General features: G+C 36.1%; 2 protein-coding genes and 1 long non-coding RNA gene across 6 annotated transcripts; 1 reads left to right on the top strand and 2 right to left on the bottom strand.

Annotated features, from left to right (window-relative positions):
- The first annotated feature begins 5,102 nt into the window (after window positions 1–5,102).
- LOC7468404 (uncharacterized) lies at window positions 5,103–14,658 on the top strand. Of its 4 annotated transcripts, none has more exons than XM_002316318.4 (5): window positions 5,124–5,381; window positions 5,648–5,920; window positions 7,228–8,094; window positions 8,656–9,786; window positions 11,440–14,658. In XM_002316318.4, the coding sequence occupies exons 2-5, from the start codon at window positions 5,722–5,724 to the stop codon at window positions 14,406–14,408; spliced, it is 5,166 nt and encodes a 1,721-aa protein (XP_002316354.3). In that variant the 5' UTR covers window positions 5,124–5,381; window positions 5,648–5,721; the 3' UTR covers window positions 14,409–14,658. The 4 variants fall into 4 exon arrangements, with proteins under 4 accessions (XP_024466718.2, XP_002316354.3, XP_024466716.2 ...); XM_024610948.2 differs by having other exon boundaries at window positions 5,545–5,920; XM_024610950.2 differs by lacking the exon at window positions 5,648–5,920 and having other exon boundaries at window positions 5,103–5,381.
- Window positions 14,659–15,543: 885 nt separating this feature from the next.
- Window positions 15,544–17,477, bottom strand: LOC127905808 (uncharacterized). Its single transcript, XR_008060223.1, has 3 exons — window positions 16,221–17,477; window positions 15,917–15,984; window positions 15,544–15,759 (listed from the first exon to the last, which is right to left on the bottom strand). It is a non-coding gene; the product is annotated as an uncharacterized LOC127905808 (long non-coding RNA).
- Window positions 17,478–18,153: 676 nt separating this feature from the next.
- Window positions 18,154–20,776, bottom strand: LOC7495097 (uncharacterized). Its single transcript, XM_002315255.4, has 4 exons — window positions 20,519–20,776; window positions 19,666–19,822; window positions 19,087–19,380; window positions 18,154–18,974 (listed from the first exon to the last, which is right to left on the bottom strand). Exons 2-4 carry the CDS (start codon window positions 19,798–19,800, stop codon window positions 18,348–18,350), a joined length of 1,056 nt encoding a protein of 351 aa, XP_002315291.1. The 5' UTR covers window positions 19,801–19,822; window positions 20,519–20,776; the 3' UTR covers window positions 18,154–18,347.
- Between the last annotated feature and the right edge of the window lie 417 nt (window positions 20,777–21,193).

Here is a 21,193-nt window from a genome sequence, read left to right as displayed (position 1 = left end):
CTCACAAGACTTGGTACATGATGTTTTAATTTCTATTATTTTATTTGAATTAGTTTAATAAATTGATTTTTTTTCGATTTCATCCTTCATTATTTTTTTTCGTTTCATATTTTGTCCTATTTCTTTTTACTATTGTTTTTTTTTTATGGTTTTTGGAATTGATTTTTGTTTTACAGTTTTATCCTTCTTCGTTGTATTTACATGTGAAATTATGTCTTTATTTTTTATTGCTATTTTTTAACCCCGATAAGTTTTTAAAATGTTTTTTTTAATTACATCTCTCAACCTTAAATTGAACTTATTGATTGGCTCCGGGTCTAGAATTTAACGGGTTGTAAATTTGAGAGATTTACTTATATTCAGGAGAGTTGCCCGAGTTCACTTGTTGTTTGTTTTTATTATTTTTCAAGCTCGTGTTTTTCAGTGTCATCACTTGGCATTTAATTTAATTGAATATTAAACTTTATAATTTTTTTCTCTATGTAGAATTTTACTTTTAAAAATAACTTGAGTTATTTCGGGTCTTTTATATTTTTTTTCTCTATTGGATTTATCTTTTTTCAAATTAATATTTTTTAAAATTAAATTAGAGGAATTGCTCAATGTTTATTTTTAATACTTTTTCAAGGCGAGGAAAAAATATTTAACTCGTAAACATAGTGTAATGTATTAAATACTTATTTTCTTTTTTTTAGCTCGTATTTTTTTTTTCAGCGTTTGATTTATTTGAGGACCAAACTCCTTTTTTTTTTCATTTCTATATGATTTTTCACTAATTTTGAAAATAACATGGGTTATCTTGAGTTTTTTTTAAAAAAAATTATTGTCCATTGTTATTTGTAACCATAATAATAAAATTAATACGACTTAATGGATCCATTCATGTTAATTACTCTAGTCTCAAGATTTTATTTCTTCCTTTAAAAAACTGGTCCGAGTCACATCATAGTGCAATACACTATCCTAGATTCGCTCGAGTATTTTTTTTTTACTAAATGTTTTTTTTTCATTCAAGGCCTTCGATATTTGGTTAATTTAAATTGTGGTTCCTAATTTGTTTTGATTTAGATTTAATGGTGTTATCGCGTGCTCGTGTCCCAGATCAAAAGTTCTGCGGGTTAAACATGACTGGTACTAGAGGTGTTCAAAAAGACCGAACAACTGAAAAAAAATTAACTAAGAAAACCGAACCGAGATGAAAAATCGATTAAACCGATTTTCAAAACCATAAAATCTTGTTGGTTCGATTTTGGTTTTAAAATTGAAACCGATAAACCGAACCAAACTAACTAAAAAACAAGAGGGATATAAACACTACAGTTAACCTAACCCTAACAATAACATAACATCTTCATATCTTCTGCACAACATCTCCAAAAAGCCGTCGCCCTTCACTCTCCATCTCAGAACTTAAAAGCTAAGCCATCCACCCATAAATAAAGTCCCGAACAAAAACTCACACCTTCATCTCCCTGGCTTCTCTTTTTATTCATGTGCAACATCTCCATCTTTTTTGCGCAAGCCGAACAAAAATCCACATCTCTTTGGCTCATCTCTTTTATTTATGCGCAAGCTGTCGAGAAGATCTAGTTTGTCTTCTTGTTAAGGGGATAACTTTCGTAGCAAAAACTGATGATAGATTGGTAGCCTAGTGAAAAGTGCGATCAGAACTAGTGCCCATGTGAGAAGGCTGGCCTCCTCAATCTGGGTTGTCCTTTTCTTTCGTTTTGTAAATTTCCTTACCAACAAATATTCTTATTACTCGGTACGCTAAAACTTTTGGGGCTTTGTCATCTTTGTAGGATTTGAACAACAAGATTCTGGCTAAACCGAAATATAATTGCATGCAAATGACAATTGTAATCGTCTATATAGCAAGCATATATGAAGAATTTTCTATTATTATAGGATAAGATTGGATTTCCCGGTTTTATGGTAAAAAAATTGAATTTCACCGAATCAACCCGATTCGGTTTAAATTTTTCAAACTTTAAGTTACTCGGTTCGGTTGGTTTTTGTAGTTTGAACCGAACCGAACTGTGAACAACTCTAACTGGTACTAGTTGAATAAATGTGTTAACATATCATTTTTTTAAATATCATCTAATATATCAAAAACTTAATATTATTAAAATTCTTCATCCATTATCAAGTTTTAACTTTCTATTTTTTTACAAGATTAAAAAAAAAAATCCGCAAAGCAGCTTGGGTGAAAAAAATGGTGAATCGACTATGAGGCCGTTTGTTTACGCGGCTGCGGCTGTGTTTTAATTAAAACGCAGTTTGCAGCCGTTTGGTAATGAAAAAAAGCGATTTACTGTGCATGAGTTCCCATAATTTTTGCGTCCGAAACGCTGTTAATGAAAAGCAAGGAAATCCTGCTTTTTCACGCACTATGCATGCTAATTGCACTGTTCACGGAACAGTGCAATTAGCATGAACAATGTACATTGGTACACTGTTCACTTAAAAAATAATGAACAGTGCAATTCACTTGCATTGTTCATGAGTGAATTGCACTGTTCGCGTGAACAGTGCAATTCACTTGCACTCTAAACACAATTTTTTTTTTCAGTGTTAATTTTATTAATTTTTTTTTTAAAAAAACTAATTTAGAGTGAATTAAATTCATTCGCACTATGATGTGAACATCATTTTTTTTCTCGAAAAACTAGTATAAAGTGAATTAAATTCACTCGCACTGTAATATCAATTTTATACCTGATAATATTTTATCTAATTTTATTACACGCTCAAAAATTTATGAAAACTGTAGTTCTTATTAGATGAATTTTGCATGTAATGGAATTATAAATAGTTTAATGGAATAATAAAAAATATTTTATATAAAATATTATTTATTTCATGATGTAATAGGAGTAATTAATTTTACAATATTTAAATTTAAAACCATCAATATCAATATATATATTTTTAAATTATTTTATAACCTCAATTTTAAAAGCATTTTTAACCAAACACATTAAACTATTTTTTCTTCACCTTCAATTTCAACCACTGTTTTAACCAAACATCTATTTTTTCAAACCAACCTCAACTAAAAGTACTTTTTATAAAATAACTTTTTTCAAACCATAACCACAATAGCTACCGTAATACCAAAAACACTCTATACTGAGATTTCAGGGTACGAACAAGAATGTATTAACAGAGACTGCACATTATTTTAAAATAAGTTAATGATTTCCACCATCATTACATTGTAATTGTATAATCATAATCGCTCATTCTTTGCCCTCCATCTCCGCATCTGCTGTAAATAAAAGAACGTCCAGATTGTGATTTAAACATGCATTTGAAGTGAGAGTCATTATTTCGAGCAAGCGAGATGCTGTATTTTTGTTAAAATAATCAATTAAATTGTTACGATTAATAAGTAAATATACTTGATAGTCCATGACTTACAATTATTTTAATCAATTATTTGTAAAAATATGGCAAACACACCACACCAGAGATAACAACGCCACGTCCTGCCTTATCATTTTTCAAATTAAAAGACAATTTCCCACGTTGACAAGAAGAGTATACCGTCCTTCAAAGATTTAGCTAGAATAATGATTTAGTTAAAAAGATTTAGTTAGTATTTAGAATTATAATAATGATTATTTTTTATAATATTTTTCATTTAAAAATATACTATAATAATATTTTTTTTTATTTTTTTTCCACATCAGTATATTAAAATAATTTAAAATAAAAAACATTAATTTAAAATAAAATTTCATAAACATTAACAGCAAAAACAAACAAAATCTTATTTGGAGATTTCCACTGCCATATAAAGCATTTTAAATTTTAAAACCAGCCTATCTTGCCATTCTTCGTAACTCGAAGGTTAAACTCGTCAAAACCCCAGTTCCAGCGCGTGCATTTCACTCCAATGTCACCCGTCAATACGTGCCTACAATCAAGGGCATTGCCTTAAATAAGTGAAAGTGAACATGGCGGGGGGCCAAAGTGAGAAAAACTGAAAAGCAAAAGCTTTGATTGACGAGAAAAAAAAGGAGTTAAGAATAAAGCTTGTGAATATATAACTCAAAGAGGGGCACACGCTAATCAATCAATAAATAAATAATTTAATCAGAAACTAAACCTTACTAAAAAAATAATACAGAAACAAGACTATATTTTAAAGACTAATGGATTTATTTCATAAGAAATTATCAATTATTTCAAAATGTTTTACTATGTAAACATAAAATCTGCAGTGTTTATCCTAGATGTGAGCAAAAAAATCGAAAAACCGATTAAATCGAAAAACCAGAAAAAAAACTGAAAAAACAAAACCGTGAAAAAAATAGATTAAAATTTTGAAAAAACCGACCGGTTCGGTTTTATAAGCCGAAACCGAAAAAACCAAACAGAACCAAAACCGAAAAAACCGAGCCAAACCGGTTTGAACCGGTTTTGTCTAAAAAAACCGAACCGAAACCGGTCGGTTTGAACCGGTTTCGTTTTTTTTTTTTAAATTTCGATTTGATTACTTTTTTTTTATAAAAACCGAATCAAACCGAAAATAATCACTCTTAATTTATCCATCACTCAAGTAGAAAATTATCAATAAAATTATTTATCTTTAATAGACTTCAACCACAAGTGTAATAAATGATTAATTTTTATATTACCACTTGATTTTTATTTTTATGATTGAAAATAAAATAATAATCTTATGAATTCGAAACTTCAATAAAGCTCAACCACATATGTACTAAATAATTTCTTATAATATTACTTTATCTTCATTTTTATGACTAAAAATAAATTATAGTTGAAGTATCTAATATGTTTTTAATAATACTATGTAAAACATAATTTAACCTTGAGTTTAGGGATTAAAAAGGTTTTTTTTTTTTAACTCTTTCATTATTAGAGTTAAAATCTAAAAGCACTTATTTCTTTGAACGCAAGAAATCGAGGGCTTGCTCAAAATCTATGGGAGAGAATTTATTTACTGCTGTTTATGATTAAAAAAACAACTGGCTAAAAAAATACCATACAAGAAAAAAAAATATTGATAAACAAAAATTACTCCCGAAATATTTATTTTAATAGCGGACGCGAGAGAAGAATGAATTAGGGTTTAATAGCGCCGTTGAGATACGGGTGCCACTCTCCCTCCTCTCTCTCTTTCTCTCTCTCAAGGCTCTCTTTGTCCCTTATCGTTACACACAAAAAAGGAAAAATTTTTTCTCTTCTCCTCTCTTCTTTTCTACCACAGATTTTATTTCTGCAACCAAATAGCAGCAGGAAGGTTCTAATCCAAAATCTCCATGGAATCATTGCACTCTACTATCTCTTTCGATCCAAAACCCTAACTCTCACCAACTGCCAATCAAATTTCAACCCTCTCCTCTCAGGTGCGTTTAATCTTTTTTAAATATATTTTTTTGTAAATTTCTCCATCTTTAATCGAATTATTAGTTGGTAACACAATGGATTTGGTGCTTTTTTTGGACTTGCACATAATTCTAATAATAACATAATAATAGTCACAATAGTAAAAAATATCTATTTTCTTAGGCTAATCTAGGTGCCGTGGATTCTACTCGGCTGTTTCGTGAAGCTGCTAGTGCAGCAGATTTTTCGATCTTTTTTCAAAGGAATTGCGTTTGGTGCGGCGCAGGTGGAAAAGAATTGGCGGCGCATGTGATATAGGTGGATTAGACTAGGGTTAGGGTTTTTGTTTTGTTAGTTTCGATGCCGCCAGAGCCATTGCCGTGGGATCGGAAGGACTTCTTTAAGGAGAGGAAGCACGAGAGGTCAGAGTCGACGTCTTCTTCTTTTGGTGGCGGGTCTACGCCGCGATGGAGGGAATTTCCTTTTTCTTCCGCGAATAATTATGGATCCCCTCGCGATTTCAATCGTTGGGGTCCCCACGACTTTCGCAGGCCTCCTGGTGAGTTTTCTTTGTTTCTTTTACAAGCTATTTGGAACATTAGGGTTTGACAAGAATTGATTTCATTTCATCTATTTTAAAATTAAATATTTTTGGAATCAAATAATTGATTTCAGAATTGATTTCCATCGTGCGGTTTGAAATCGCACCTATAGGTGCTATTCAATGATAATTCATTATCACCGTTGCAAAGCTCACCAAAACCTAGCTGTTTCGAAGCCCTTGTCCTGCAATTTTTTCAACCACCAACCAAGACTTGTTTTCCCAATGAATATCACCAGCTAAGCACTGACCCATTGGTCAAAATAAAGCATGAGAAGAAACCACATTTCAACCATAAAGTGGAACAGCCTCTCATCATGGTAATAGCAAAACTCAATTACACTGATCGACCTCCTTGTATGCATCAAAAGGCACCCACAATTGAAGGGAGCAAAAAAAGATAGAAAAGGAAGCGATTTAAGAGATAAGATGAGACAGGGTAAAGGAAACTGAGAAGAAGAAAACACGGAGAGAAAGGATGGGCAGAGTTCATGAATAAAGAGAAACCATTGTTCTTGTCCCCCCTCTTTTTGACAATAAGAAACTTTTGTTCTTATCTACCCACATGTAGAAGAAGGAACTAAGAGGCCAGTTTAGAACTGAAATCTCTAGTCCAAGAAACCAACGTTTGTTTATCTTAGACTCTAAGGGTAATATGGTTAAATTCCAATCTTATTTATTTATTGTTTAATTTAAACAATGAAAAAAGATCTATAGAATTCAATTGCATCAGTATCATTCCATTCAGAGCATTTGAATTCAAAATCATTTTTCTCAGTTTTACTATCAGAAATGAATTCAATTTCATCGTGGAATTGGTTCCTGACAGGTGTTAATTTCTCAAATGTTGTTCTTTTTAATTGTATGCTGCTGTCTGCAGTTTACTTTTTAGAAGAGATTTAACTTAGGTTTTCTTTGGAATTAGAGGCAGTAGGCTATTGCTTTGATTTTAGGTACTTTTCCTTTTCTAGTGAATAAATTCGTAGGTGTTGAGGTGATTGCCTTTGCAGTGTTCTAATTTTTCTTTTTGTATTTTGTTGTTTCTTATTTTAGTTTTTACTGAACAAAATCTGACCTGGTGGGTTTTTTGGTTATTAGAATTTGTTATGTTCGTCTTTTGATTATTGGTTTGCTAGATCAGAACTTTTTTGCTTCGGGGTACTTGTTTTCTTTTCAAAGTTCATTTATTCTTTTTTTTTCGTGGTGAAAATATATACTTTGCTTGTGTTAATTATGTGTTTTTTCCCTTCAAATGTCATGTGAAGGTCATGGTAAGCAGGGTGGTTGGCACATGCTTGCTGAAGAATCTGGTCATGTGTTGTCACCTTATAGGTTGAGTGACAAGATGCTGGAAGATGAGAATTGCCGGCCGTTTTCGCGTGGAGATGGAAGATATGGCCGGAACAATAGGGAAAATAGGGGGTATGTCAGCCAGAGAGATTGGAGAGGTGGTCATTCATGGGAAATGATCAATGGGTCTCCGAATATGCCTGGGAGGCAGCATGATGTGAATAATGATCAGAGGTCAGTTGATGAAATGCTAATGTATCCTCCCTCTCATCCTGCTCATTCTGACTTTGTTAACTCATGGGATCAGCATCAATTGAAAGACCAAGACGATAATAATAAGATGGGTGGTGTCGTTGGTTCGGGCACAGGCCAAAGAGGTGATAGAGAGATCCCACTTGATTGGAGGCCTCTTAAATGGACACGCTCTGGAAGCTTGTCTTCCCGAGGGTCTGGTTTCAGTCATTCAAGTAGCTCGAAGAGCCTTGGGGGTGTAGATTCAAATGAAGGAAAGACTGAGTTGCAGCCAAAGAATGCCACTCCAGTTCAATCTCCATCAGTGGATGTTGCAGCCCGCGTTACTTCTGTAGCACTATCTGAAGAGATTTCTTCTAGGAAAAAGGCGCGCCTTGGATGGGGTGAGGGGCTGGCAAAGTATGAGAAGAAGAAAGTTGAAGGCCCAGATGCAAGTGAGAACAAAGATGGAGCTGCCGTTTCCGCTAGTAACATGGAGTCCATTCATTTTCAAACTTCAAACTTGGCTGACAAGAGCCCCAGAGTTATGGGCTTTTCAGATTGTGCATCTCCTGCAACGCCTTCCTCCGTTGCTTGTAGTTCCTCACCAGGTACTTGTTCGTTTCTTTGTAATTTTTCTGTTAAGCTATTGTATTTAGTTATTTCTTCTAAGTTGTCGATATGACATGGAAGTCTGGCACATTCACATGGCTCTTAAACTTAAGTGATATGCTGGTATTTTTCATTTAATTGTCTCTGTTATTGCTGCTATTATTTGGTTGATTAGTTGACGCCTAGTACTGGGAGTATCACCAATAATGTATGCAATTAGAATAGTGAATTGCTATGTCGCAAGGACTCATTACTCATATTGAGGAAAATTTGTGGCATCCTCTTCTAGTTCTTCCTGCCTGATGACCTAAACTACTCTCATAATCATATTTTGGTGTAAGAAAATTGCATTGCCAATTTCTTCCAGAGGAATTTTAGATGACCTTTCTAGATCTTCTTCCATCAATACAAAGTTTGATTTTACTCCAAAATACTATTCTTCTCTTTAAGAACAATGTTTCAGACTGCCATGCTAGGCACTGTCTATTTTCATGAAGTTATTATATCTTATTTTCTCTTTTTTTTGCCGTTAAGGATTTTAATTTTTGCCTATATTACAGGTTTAGAGGAGAAAACTTTTCTGAAGTCAACAAATGCTGATAACATTGCTAGTAACTTATGTGGTTCACCTAGTGTTGGTTCTCAAAGCCATATTGAGGGATTATCTTTTAATTTAGAGAAGATGGATGTTAGTTCTATAGCTAATCTGGGATCTTCCCTTGCTGAATTGCTTCAGTCTGATGATCCAAGTTCTATGGACTCTGGTTTTGTGAGGTCTACTGCAATGAATAAGGTACTTGTATGGAAAAGTGACATTTCAAAGGCATTGGAATTGACGGAATCTGAAATTGATTCTCTTGAAAATGAACTTAAGTCCATGAAATTTGAATATGGAAGCAGGTGTCCCTGGCCTGCAGCATCCAGTCCTCTGTTTGTGAGTGATGTAAAACCTTGTAGTGTACAGGGGGTGGCCTCTAACAGTGTCCCTCGACCTTCTCCCTTGCAAGTTGCATCACGTGGGGATGGAATTGTGGAGAAGGTTTCTCTTTGCAATGGTGGGCTGGAAGTTCATGGTGATGTTAAGGATGATGATATTGATAGTCCTGGAACTGCTACATCTAAGCTTGTTGAACCAGTTTGCTTGGTGAGGATAGATTCATCGACCGTTGCCTTGGAAAATGATTTTGATGGTATTCAGTCTGCAAGGATGGACTTGAAAGGCCCAGTTCCCCGTGCTGATGATGAAGAGACTGGTGTATTTGCATGCAAAGATGATGTAATTTCTTCTGGTGATGTGATTTCAGAAACAAATGGAGAAGATAATTTATGTAGTTTAATACTGGCTTCTAATAAAGAATCTGCTAGTGGAGCATCTGAAGTATTCAATAAGTTATTTCCTAGTGATCAGTGTAAGTTTGATTTTTCGTGTGTTACCAATGGATCCTCTTGGCAGAGTGGTGACTTAGTTGTGGAAAAAATTGCTAAAAAGAAACGGCTATTAAGATTTAAGGAGACAGCTGTAACCCTTAAGTTTAAAGCTTTTCAGCATCTGTGGAAGGAAGAAATGCGACTGCCTTCTTTAAGGAAGTATCCTGCGAAGTCTCAGAAGAAATGGGAACCAAGCTTGCGGACAACTCATATTGGGTATCAAAAACATCGTTCTTCTATTCGTGCTCGATTCTCTTCTCCTGGTAAGGCTACTAATTTTGTTTGACTCTTTCTTTATAAGTTGCTGTAGTTTTACTGATTAAACTTGTTATCATGTTAGTAAATTGGAAAAAAAAGGTGCCTTATTCTTTGATTACTTGGAACCACCATAGGTTGCTGTGCAGGTCTGGCACCATTCTGGCTAGAAAATGTTAAGCTAACAGATCTGCAAGGGGACCTTTAATTTTCCATATGATGAAGTGATAATAAAGCACATTGCTACCAGCTTATAATATTGTTCTGTTTCTGTACCACACAATGAATCTTTACAAACATGCTATTGTTCCTTGTGTCCGTTGTTAGGGGGTTGGAAATCCATCATTTGAGAACTGTCCTTGTATTTGTGCCAATGACTTTCCTGTTTTGTGCCACAAAGTCAGATGCCCTCTAAGAGGTTTGTTGGCTAGAAACGATGTGTTTAATTGTGAGTTTATTTGCGATACTCCATCTCAAGTGGATCTGGATATTGGACTCCCTGATTTTTTGTATAAATTAGTTACATGTTAGAACACATGGAACTGGAGTATTGTCGTCATTGGATTATGAATGAAAATAAAACTTGAGTACTTGCCTTATGCATAAAACAGGAGTTATTTATTAATGAAATTAAGTTTTAGAACGAATATTTTTGCATGACATCCTTCCTGGCACCAGTTCTACTGTGGAGGATTTGTGACTCATTCTTGACTGGTAATTGTTGTTGCGGAGAGCTTTTGCATGTACTGAGTGACCAAATGTCTGCTTGAGAAGATTTGGATCACAAATGCTCTGTGAACATTTCATTGGTGGTGGTCTAGAGTTCTCTTGAACTGTATGGATAGTGCATAGGTGAAATTGGATCTCTTATGACCTTGGCACCTGATGATCAAACAAATAGCAATTGTCTGGACACTGCGAGAATCACATGCAAGTATTTGTATATTTGGGTAACTTCATCCATGGGGCACTATGTAGCTCCAATCTTATAGACTGGATAGGATTTTATAGATTTTGATGTCTAATTGTTAAACTGTGTTGTAACTCAGGTTTTTATGTCATTGGACTATGGTGTAATTCAGGTTTTTATGGCATACATGTAAATGACCTTTACATTTTATGTCAAAATGGATACGGCTCCATTGTTCTTCTTATCAGAAAGGGGGTTCAACTAAATTTTTCTTCGCCCTGGTAGCATATAAATTATCAAGTGTGAGTTTAGGTTATTTTTGGTCAGGGGAGATAATAGTCATTCTTCTCTTGCTATAAAAAGTTTGGTTACAGTGATCTAAGCCAAATTTGTGACATTACATCTGTTCTGTTTTTAGGATATGGTTACTGTAATTATTATGGTGCAGATGTGGGCAAGTAGTATCATTTGATTCCTGTCTCCCTTCCTCCACTTTTGTTATATATGTTTTGAAAATGTAATTTTCCAGAGTTGACCAACTCTGTATTTTGGAGAAAAATCCTCCACCCCAATGTCCTTTATCGGTCTAAACCAAACCAAAGTTAATTTTGGAACTTTGAGGATTTTACTTGCGTGCTTAGTGTATTGTGAGTTCAAAATATGATAAAAATGATTCTTAATGGTACTCTTAAATTTTAAGATTTATGTTGTTGAATTCTCTTGAATTATAATTTTTGTTTGAATATTGCAGCTGGAAATTTGAGCCTGGTCCCTACAACAGAGATCCTCAACTTCACAAGCAAGCTGCTTTCAGATTCTCAGGTCAAGCCATACAGGAATGCTTTGAAAATGCCAGCTCTAATTTTGGACAAGAAAGAGAAGATGGGATCACGGTTTATCTCTAGTAATGGATTGGTTGAAGATCCTTATGCTGTTGAGAAGGAAAGAGCTATGATCAATCCCTGGACTTCTGATGAGAAAGAAATTTTCATGCATAAGCTAGCAACGTTTGGGAAGGATTTCCGAAAAATTGCTTCCTTTCTTGATCACAAGTCAACTGCAGACTGTGTTGAATTCTACTACAAAAATCACAAATCTGATTGTTTTGAAAAAACCAAGAAGAGTAAGCAAACTAAATCTTCTACTAACTACTTGATGGCATCAAGTACGAAATGGAATCGTGAATTGAACGCTGCTTCGCTTGATATTTTGGGTGTGGCTTCACGGATTGCAGCTGATGCTGACCATGCTATGAACAGTCAGCAGTTGTGCTCTGGGAGAATCTTTTCCAGAGGCTATCGTAATTCTAAAATAACAGAAGGTGATGATGGTATTTTAGAAAGATCAAGCAGTTTTGATGTTCTTGGGAATGAAAGAGAGACTGTTGCTGCTGATGTCTTGGGTTCACTGTCCTCAGAGGCCATGGGTTCTTGTATTACTACTTCTGTTGATCTCATGGAGGGCTATCGAGAACAGAAGTGCCAAAAGGTGGATTCTGTTGCAAAAGCACCTTTGATATCTGATGTTATGGAGAATTTTGATGAAGAAACCTGCTCAGATGAGAGTTGTGGGGAGATGGATCCTACTGATTGGACAGATGAGGAAAAGTCCATCTTTATACAAGCTGTGTCATCTTATGGCAAGGATTTTGCAATGATCTCCCAAGTTGTCAGGACAAGAACTAGAGACCAGTGCAAGGTGTTTTTTAGCAAGGCCCGGAAGTGTCTTGGACTGGATTTGATGCATCCTGGACCCAGAAAGTCCAGGACACCAGTTAGCGATAATGCAAATGGAGGTGGGAGTGACACTGAAGATGCTTGTGCCATGGAGACTGGATCAGCTATCTGTAGTGATAAGTTGGACTCTAAGATTGATGAGGACTTGCCATCGTCCATCATGAATACAGAGCATGATGAATCTGATGCAGAGGAGATGATAGGATTGCATGAGGACCTGAATGGAACTGAAGGCAATAATGCATGTGGGATATTAGATAAGAATGATTCCAGGGTTGTAGATGAAATGGTTTCTGATCCATCTGAGGCAGGGCAGAGTGCTGATCTAGCTTTCAATGTTGACAGCAAATTCGTGAATACTGTTCATCAGTCAGAGCCTGTACAGGCCCAGAAAATGTTGATTGCATCAGCTAATGCAGAATCTGAAAGAGATCAAGTAGCTGACAAGGTTGTTTCTGTTGTCGAATCACTGTCTGTTGTAGGTGCAGTTGATGTCAGCACATCCAATGCAAGTACTGCAGTTGAGTTGAAAGGTGTAGCTGAGGTCTCTGGTAATGGATTGCAAAATGGTTTTACAGAGCAAGAACTTTTTTTACCTGAAAATAGTTTGGGTAGTCCAAGTGGCTTGATGCAAGATTCAACCAGCAATGCTTCACACCATCCTGTACATATGGATTCCTGTTCAGAATTCAGCTGTAGTTTAGAAAATATGCATCAAGTCTCTGTCCAGTTAGAATCTGTGGAAAAGCCTCCTGTCATCTCATTGCCACAGGAAAATAATCTTGCTTTAACAAATTCCATCTTACAAGATTCTGCTGTCATCCAATTTGAGAAAAGGCACAAACAGGATACACTTCAGGAGAGCAGTAGGGATAAGCAGGGTAAAATATCTGTTAGTGGAGATGATTACTTCCAGCATCTGTCGGATCATCCTTTGTTGAACCATAATGAATCCTCCCAGATCCCCCGGGGTTATTCACTGCAAATTCCTACAAAGAAAGAGATGAATGGGGTTATTTCTGGTAGGCTTCTTTCTGGAGCTCAAAGCCTTCCAAACTCAGAAAAGAATGTCACCAGTCAGTCTGAAGCTCAGGAGTGCTATCTTCAAAAGTGTAGCAGTTTGAAAGCTCAGCATTCAGTGCCTGAGCTTCCATTCATATCCCAACGGCGTGGACGTGGAAGTGATCATCTGAGAGATCATTCACGGAGGTCATCAGATGTGGAAAAGCCATGTAGGAATGGTGATGTTAAACTGTTTGGTAAAATACTCAGTAACCCCTTGCAAAAGCAGAATTCTAGTGCTCGTGAGAATGGTGAAAAAGAGGCCCAGCATCTTAAACCAACAAGCAAGTCCTCAACTTTTAAATTTACTGGCCATCACCCTACAGAGGGTAACATGACTCTCTTGAAGTGTGATCCTAATAATCAGCCTGGCCTGGAGAATGTTCCCATGAGAAGCTATGGTTTCTGGGATGGGAACAGAATACAGACTGGGTTTCCATCTATGCCTGATTCTGCTACTTTACTGGTCAAGTATCCTGCTGCATTTAGCAATTACCATGTGTCATCATCCAAAATGCCCCAGCAGACATTGCAAGCTGCTGTCAAGAGTAACGAGTGTAATCTGAATGGCATTTCTGTTTTTCCTTCAAGGGAAATAACTGGGAGCAATGGAGTGGTGGACTATCAAATGTACAGAAGCCATGACAGCACTGGAGTGCCGTCATTTACTGTAGATATGAAGCAGCGGGAGGTTATATTAGCTGAGATGCAAAGACTGAATGGGCAGCAAACAAGGGGGATGGCAGGGGTGAATGTTGTTGGAAGAGGGGGGATTCTTGTTGGGGGAGCTTGCACAGGTGTTTCAGATCCTGTGGCAGCCATTAAACGGCACTATGCCAAAGCTGATCAGTATGGTGGGCAAAGTGGAATTGTCTTCAGAGAAGAAGAATCTTGGAGAGGTAAGGGGGACATAGGCAGGTAGTAGGAGTGTTAAGAGGGCATCTTTAGGACGTCCTCAGTGGCAAATTCTTCCTTTGCCGCGCTTTGTATCATAGTTCCTGTATTTTCAATGGAATGTTAGGGCATTAGACGGTTTCTCAGTCCCATCTTTTTGGTAAAGTTATTTTAGGTGTCTGTATTATTGCAGCTATTTGTTGTATTTGATGGAAAATGCAAAAATAATTTGTTGTTGGGTAGGGCGACATCGGAAGCCACCCCCCTGCTTTCAAAAACCTAATCTTGGAGACAATTGACCCCTTCATGCACATCAACAGAACTCTGCAAATTTATCCTGTTTCCTTTTAGAATCAGGAACGCTCAACTAATGGGTTTTGAGACTTGAAAGGTTAAGTATCGTGTAAACGTTTACCTTGTGTAAAAGAAAGAGAAAAAAACTTGAACACGGTAAAATCTTATTGCTTAAGAACACCCGCGTTCAACCCCTGCTCAAACCGCGGCAGGAAAGAGGTAGCGACATTCATCACTTCTTTGGCTTCAGCCTGTGCGCGTAAAATGGATGGGATAGGTGCTGTAATTTATATTTCTTGCAGTTAACCAAGGAAGAAATAACTGAAGAAAGGGAACATCAAGCCTCTTGCATCTTAAAAATTGCAGCAGAGTATCACCTAGAATTGCTTAAAGAATAGTTGAGCAAATTTTATAGCCGATCATGAAGCTTTGTGTAGCACAAAATCACCAAAGTTTTTTTTATAAAAAAACAGCTTCTTTTCTTGTTTTTTAGTGTATCTTATAAAAATTATCTCGCAGTGATCTCTTGTCCATCTTAGCTTAACATCTCCTGGAAATCTTGCATTGGTGTCTTTTATTATATCTGTCTGTGAAAGCCCACTATCCTAAGAGGGGAAAAGAGTATGAAAACTTTTACTCTGCGATGCAATGAATTGTTAATGATTCAGCAAAAGGCTCTGTTTCTGTTTTTTTTTTGTTTTTTTTATTTTTTCTATGCAGCCCTTTTAACTCTGTTTGATATATGTTACAACTGGGGTCTGGTTTGATCTAGTAACTATTATATATAGCTTTGTAGTAGGGCTTGGCTCCTACATTTTTTTATCCTTGATCAAGGAATTCATTTAATTCATAAGTTCTTTTAACCTCAGCACATATCGAATTAGCAATTAATGAACCATAATAAACACTCTGTAGCGATAAACAGCTTTCATTCCCATATCAATTGCCTTCTGAATGTTGACAAGGGTGTAGACTTCATTCAAATACACAGTAAAAACCTATCCACACTAAGGTCTACCCAGCAAAGGATGCCCTATGAAAGAGTGAAGGCAAATCTGGCGTGGGCGTCCTGATTCAATCTCAGCCTGTTAAAACATATTAACAAGTACTTGAAAGTTCAGAAAAAAAGTTAAATGATGTTCCACTACTTTCCCTCCATTTCTTCAGATGTTGAATCAGAGAAAGCTACTGCATATGTGCGCTAAGACATTCAAAATGTACAAAGTGAAGCGTGCAGAATACCTGGACCAATGTGTGGTTTCCTTGTGCATCTCTCTCATGGACTTCAACTTTGCTCAAAGATGATTATCCTGGCTTGACCATTAGCGAAACCTAAACATGATCAGAAATACATTCAAAATAGAAAAGGAGGATCTTGACAGCAAATAGTGGAATAACAAACATTCAAAGGCGAGGACACTTCAGGAGACTAGAAAACACAACTAAAAAATTTTTATATAGTATTGAATTTATGCAGTAACTAGGAGTTATTGAGAGGAGAAAAAAAACATAAATTTTATTTAGAGAAGGGAAAGATTTAATGAACCTGAGGGTGAAGCAACACACAGCCCTTTGGCCACTCCAGGGAAACGCATTGTTACCTATCCTGATTCTTATCATGAAAAGTTATTTGCAAGGAATGGCGTGATTGAGAAAAACAAACAACCACTGGATACAGATGGTTCTTCAAGTTGTCAGCATTATAAACACAAAATAATCATTGCCAACCAAAGAAGAAATCACAGCATAACCAGAAGATTACAAATGCCACAAACAGAAAAGGAAGCAAAAGACAGTGGTTGAGCCAAGGTGTTACCTATCCTGATTCAGTATCCCATTCACTAGTGCTAGGTATATCTTTGAAATCTTCCATTTTATTCTCTGCTCCATGTTGGTATTGCTATACATGAGGGAATCGAATACGTTTTATCAGCAAAATATATTCTGGTTTACAACCATGACATTGGCTGTCACACTATTATGTCAAGAACCGTTTCTTCAGTTAAAGCAGAACAGAAGAAAATTATGCCAGGTCTTCGCTTGTCAGCATTTCTTATTTTCATATCAATGCAATGTAGTAGTGTAAAGTAGTCCTCATAAGCAAAGCTTCCTCCTGACTGACTAATGAAATTGGAAAAAGAGTGCAATTATCACGTGCACATTTCCAAAATTTAGTCATTCATTTATTCAGCACCAGTAGCTAACCTGATGAAGGTGATGAACAGGATGTGATCCTTGGCTTGCTAGGGAAGAGATGTCCTTGCTTTCCCTCCACTAGAGTTGCATTAAACCTTGAAGACCGGACAGCTCGTTCAAAGCAATCTGATCATCACCTTCACATGAAACTTGAAGCAAGGCGCATCAGGCTCTCTCCACGGAGCCTATGATAGGCCAATTCCGAACCATCCCTAAAAAATCATGATCCCTTTCTACACAAAAAATACACATGAAATTCTTTTATTTGGTTTTTAACAGAAATCTACCCAAGGATTGTATAGGGCTCTTTAACAACTTCACCATCAATTCTTATCTGTAACCAAAAACAAAAACCCATTTCAAAGAATTACTCAACAGTACAGTACATCACCAAAAATAAAGTGAAAAACTCACCATTTTCTCAAGACTATGAGTAAAGTGGTGATATGCTTCCCATTTTTTCTGTACGTCACTATGGCTCTCACCCCTTTAGTTAATGTGGTGGTTATTTGTTTTGGAGTAGTTTTAGTTTTACCACTGTCAAAAGTGTTTTAACATCCATGAATTTCAAAATTCTTAATAGCCTATTGACCAACTTCCTCGTAATTCTTTTTAACAGGTGGACATGTAAGTAGTGTCAAGTGAGTTTTGAATATATATATATATATATATATATATATATATATATATATATATATTTTTTTTTATCAGTGGAGTTTAGACTTGTGTGGTTTGATTTTTTGAGGAAAAAAGTAATTATCTTGCAATTGATCAGGATTTGAAGACTCGACAAAAGCATTAGTGTCAAAACAGGCACCCCACAAACCCTACACAATGGAATGTTGAACACAAACAGGGACCAGGTCATTCGTTCGTCAAGAACAAACTGCAGCTCAAAGTACTAAAATCCAACATAAACTAGTGTTCTGGGTTCAAGCAAATTAGTTGACCTGCTCCCATGGACGATTGCCACTAAGAAAAGAGAGGGCCATTTGGATATCTCAGCAGGATTTTGTTGAAAATTCCCTAGATGGCTTATGGAGATAGGGAAAAAGTGACAAGCAATGAAACGTGGATCTCACAGATGTTGAATGATAGGTTGAGCATGGAAAAATTAGTTATCGCAATTTTGAATGATTTATTCATAATAATGCATTGCTATCTTATTCGGTCACTTTTTTAAGTTTTAATACGCACAGAAAAATTCCTATTTGTTGGAAAGATGACAAGATCTCAAGTATCAAGCATTCCAAGATATTTGTCAGGACAGAGAATTGCCTGAATAATAAATAAATAAATCACTCATGATTTATTATCTTTTATTTCTTCAATTGCCGGAATCAGGTCTTTACAGGAAAGGAAAACAGCGACAATCATGGAAAAACAAGGAGCAGGCAACCACCCCTTGTTGGACACAAATTACAATAATGTAAAAGCACAAAGATGGGGTAAACAATTAAGTGCCAAGACAGAAGAATTAACAGAACACATCTGCTGCTGAAGAGGAATTCCCTGCCATCTGAAGGGAAACTGGATATTCCACTAGAGCGCCGCAATGTCCACTCTTAACAGCAACAACTTGCAACTGACTGGAGCTACTGGCAGGTGTTTCGGCAAGAGGCATTCTCTTGGCAGCTACTGCCTTCAGCCGGTATCGCTCTGCCCTAGATCCAATAACCTGTCCTAATATAGATGCTCCAATGGTAAGTGCCATGGCTGACTTTGGCATCAATATGGATTTCCTAAGCATGGCTATGAATGGAACTGCAGCATGGACAGCAGCAAACCAAGATGGCGAAAATTTTTTGGTGTGTTCCCTCCATATTCCTAAAGGAACATTTGCTGCCATACCCAAAATCCCAATCACAAGTATTTTTGCGGGCAAGGGTTGTGGCCGGAGATTCTTTGCAAAGGAAGTTCGTGATATAGCTGCTCTGGCTGCAATCACTGCAGGTGGGCACTTGATGTTCATGCCTGGAGGGGGTTTCAGAACCTTAGCTACAAGTGGCAAGACACTGCTAACTGCCCGATAAGATTTCGCAATAGGGCAGTTTCCAGTTTGCAGCCACTCATTGCTCAATGCCTCATGATTAGATTGTCCTCCCTGAAACATCATCATAAAAATTTGTCAAAAGGGGAGAGCTGAGACACAATTTAAAGTTCCAAATTTGTTTTTCATCATATATGCAACAGTCTAGAAATCAACATTTATTTACCTGTGAAGACGACCCTTTCTTGGATGAATTGGAGTTTTTCTTCTGATTATTCCACTTCTTAGAAAACGCATCAAAACTGAAGGGTCCCCCAGCTCCAAAGGATGAAAGACTGATGGTGGCTGCCTTTGCAGCTAAAGGATTGAATTTGGGTACAGCGAGTTGAGGTTCTACTTTCTCAGCATTTGATAAAGATCTTTCAGAAAGTGGGACTACTCCATCATGTCCATGGAATAGCCTAAAAGCCATGTCAAAATTGGGACCATCTTCAAAAATTGGACCCTTACCCATGCGCACCTAGCGAAAAGATTGATCAAAATTTTAGTCGCATGTTCCATTCCAATTAACCAATTTCAAAGGTGCAATGGACAAAACATCGGATTAAGTAACAGGTGAGATGCAAGCCCAGGTTCAGAATCTATTGGTTTCATACTAGGCCAGGCAAGCTCCGAGCAACAATACAGTTTTCCGGGTCTCAGGAAATGCACAAGGTATAATAAATGAGGCAACACCTGAACCAATACCTAATTGAGATGAAGAAGCTTATATTTAAGCAAAACTGAGCAAAAATAGAAAACTTACAGGCATTGGGAAAGGCATGGATGAGGAAAGGGAAAAACTAGTGGGCTCATTAATGTTTCTCAGAAAGGGACACCTATGGATGTCTAGCTGAGAAGGTGCGGGATCCTCACTTAGACCTCTGAAGAAAAAGTCCATCTTTATCAGAAATCAAGATTACCTGCACAAAAAGAGGAAAGAGCATAAAGATAAATGCCTTCATCATCTTATGAACATGAAATGATAAACTTCCAAACATGAAATCAAACTCTCAAAACAACGTTAAGAATAAAAATTGACCACAACTCTGAATCATACCAACCACCGATCAAGATTGTAAAACCAATCTCAGAAACTGAAGAAACACACACAAGATTTTGATTGCAAAGCGTGAGATCATATGCCCAGTAAACACAAACAATTCATCAAATCAGAAGTTCTAGCTATCAAAATCTAAACTTTAACAAAGAGACAAGCATCATTAACACACAGGTACAGTTTCAATTATATACCAACAATTATAAAAACTGAACATAACTCTTAAAAAAAGAATACAACTAAATAAAACCGGACATCATCTAATATCTCAACAGATCACTACACAAAGCTTTTTATTACAAGAGCTACAGAGTTTAAGATTTATCGAACTGTCTTTACCCGGAAAAAAATGAAACCCATTTGACTTCCAGAAAACCCCATTAAAGTTTTTTTTCTTTAAACCTCTAAATTATCGAACTTTAGCAAACCATTAACCCTCTGGAATCAACAAATCTCAATTATAATGAAATAAAGCAAAACACCAAACAATGCCAGAAAAAACGTCAAAAACAAGGATCTAAAAAACCGAAAGAAAGCAAGAAACTTTAAGATGCCATACCTCTTGCGCTGATGTTATAATTAAAACCCAGAAATCAAAATAGAAAAAAGTGAGTAAAAAAGGGTTTTTTTGAGGGATTGAAGAGACAAAGAAAGGAATCAAAGTTAGGTAACAAAGGAGAGAGAGAGAGAAAATTGTTCAAGAGAAGAAAGAGAGGGTGTAAACGACGACGTGCTAAGCACACGCCTTGGATGTTTAGTGTTTGTAAATGTCAACGTTCGAGTAACATGTGTTTGTGTTGTTTGGTTTGGTCAGAGCTGGATGGAGGCTTTATTCTTAATTTAAATAAGGGTTGGGATTCTTCGTTATTTCCTTTTCAGATTAGGATTCGGAATTATGTATTTGTTAACCTAATTTTCTCTTTAAAAAAACGAGAGAAAAAATATTCCTTACAGATAATATATTACTTCTTTATATAAAAAAAAAGGCACAGGCTTTTCCATCCGTGAATACTAAATTTGGGTTTTCCATTGTATCACAAATATCTTATTGACAATTAACTCAATTGATTCGTAGTTTCTAGGCATATTATCAGATAATAATCATCTAATTAGCTAAGATCCAAAAAAAATAATATGCCTAATATCAAGGGAAAGAACATGAAATTTTACCTATAAATAAAAAATAATGGAGAAACATGTGTATCAAAGTATTTCAACTTTTTTTTCCCTGAGT

Source organism: Populus trichocarpa, chromosome 10, assembly GCF_000002775.5.
Source record: "Populus trichocarpa isolate Nisqually-1 chromosome 10, P.trichocarpa_v4.1, whole genome shotgun sequence".
Classification (NCBI taxonomy): Eukaryota; Viridiplantae; Streptophyta; class Magnoliopsida; order Malpighiales; family Salicaceae; genus Populus; species Populus trichocarpa.
Note: the sequence above shows the minus strand (reverse complement) of the source record. Positions and strands in the feature narration are given on the sequence as shown.

Bases quoted from the DNA above. Each gene is read 5' to 3' on its own strand.
- LOC7468404 (XM_002316318.4), top strand. From the start codon at position 5,722: ATGCCGCCAGAGCCATTGCCGTGGGATCGGAAGGACTTCTTTAAGGAG. The intron at 8,095-8,655 runs GTACTTGTTCGT...CCTATATTACAG, and splicing joins TGCTTGTAGTTCCTCACCAG to GTTTAGAGGAGAAAACTTTT. The intron at 9,787-11,439 runs GTAAGGCTACTA...TGAATATTGCAG, and splicing joins TGCTCGATTCTCTTCTCCTG to CTGGAAATTTGAGCCTGGTC.
- LOC7495097 (XM_002315255.4), bottom strand. From the start codon at position 19,800: ATGGACTTTTTCTTCAGAGGTCTAAGTGAGGATCCCGCACCTTCTCAG. The intron at 19,381-19,665 runs GTAAGTTTTCTA...TCTTTTCGCTAG, and splicing joins CCATGCCTTTCCCAATGCCT to GTGCGCATGGGTAAGGGTCC. The intron at 18,975-19,086 runs GTAAATAAATGT...ATGATGTTTCAG, and splicing joins AGAAAGGGTCGTCTTCACAG to GGAGGACAATCTAATCATGA.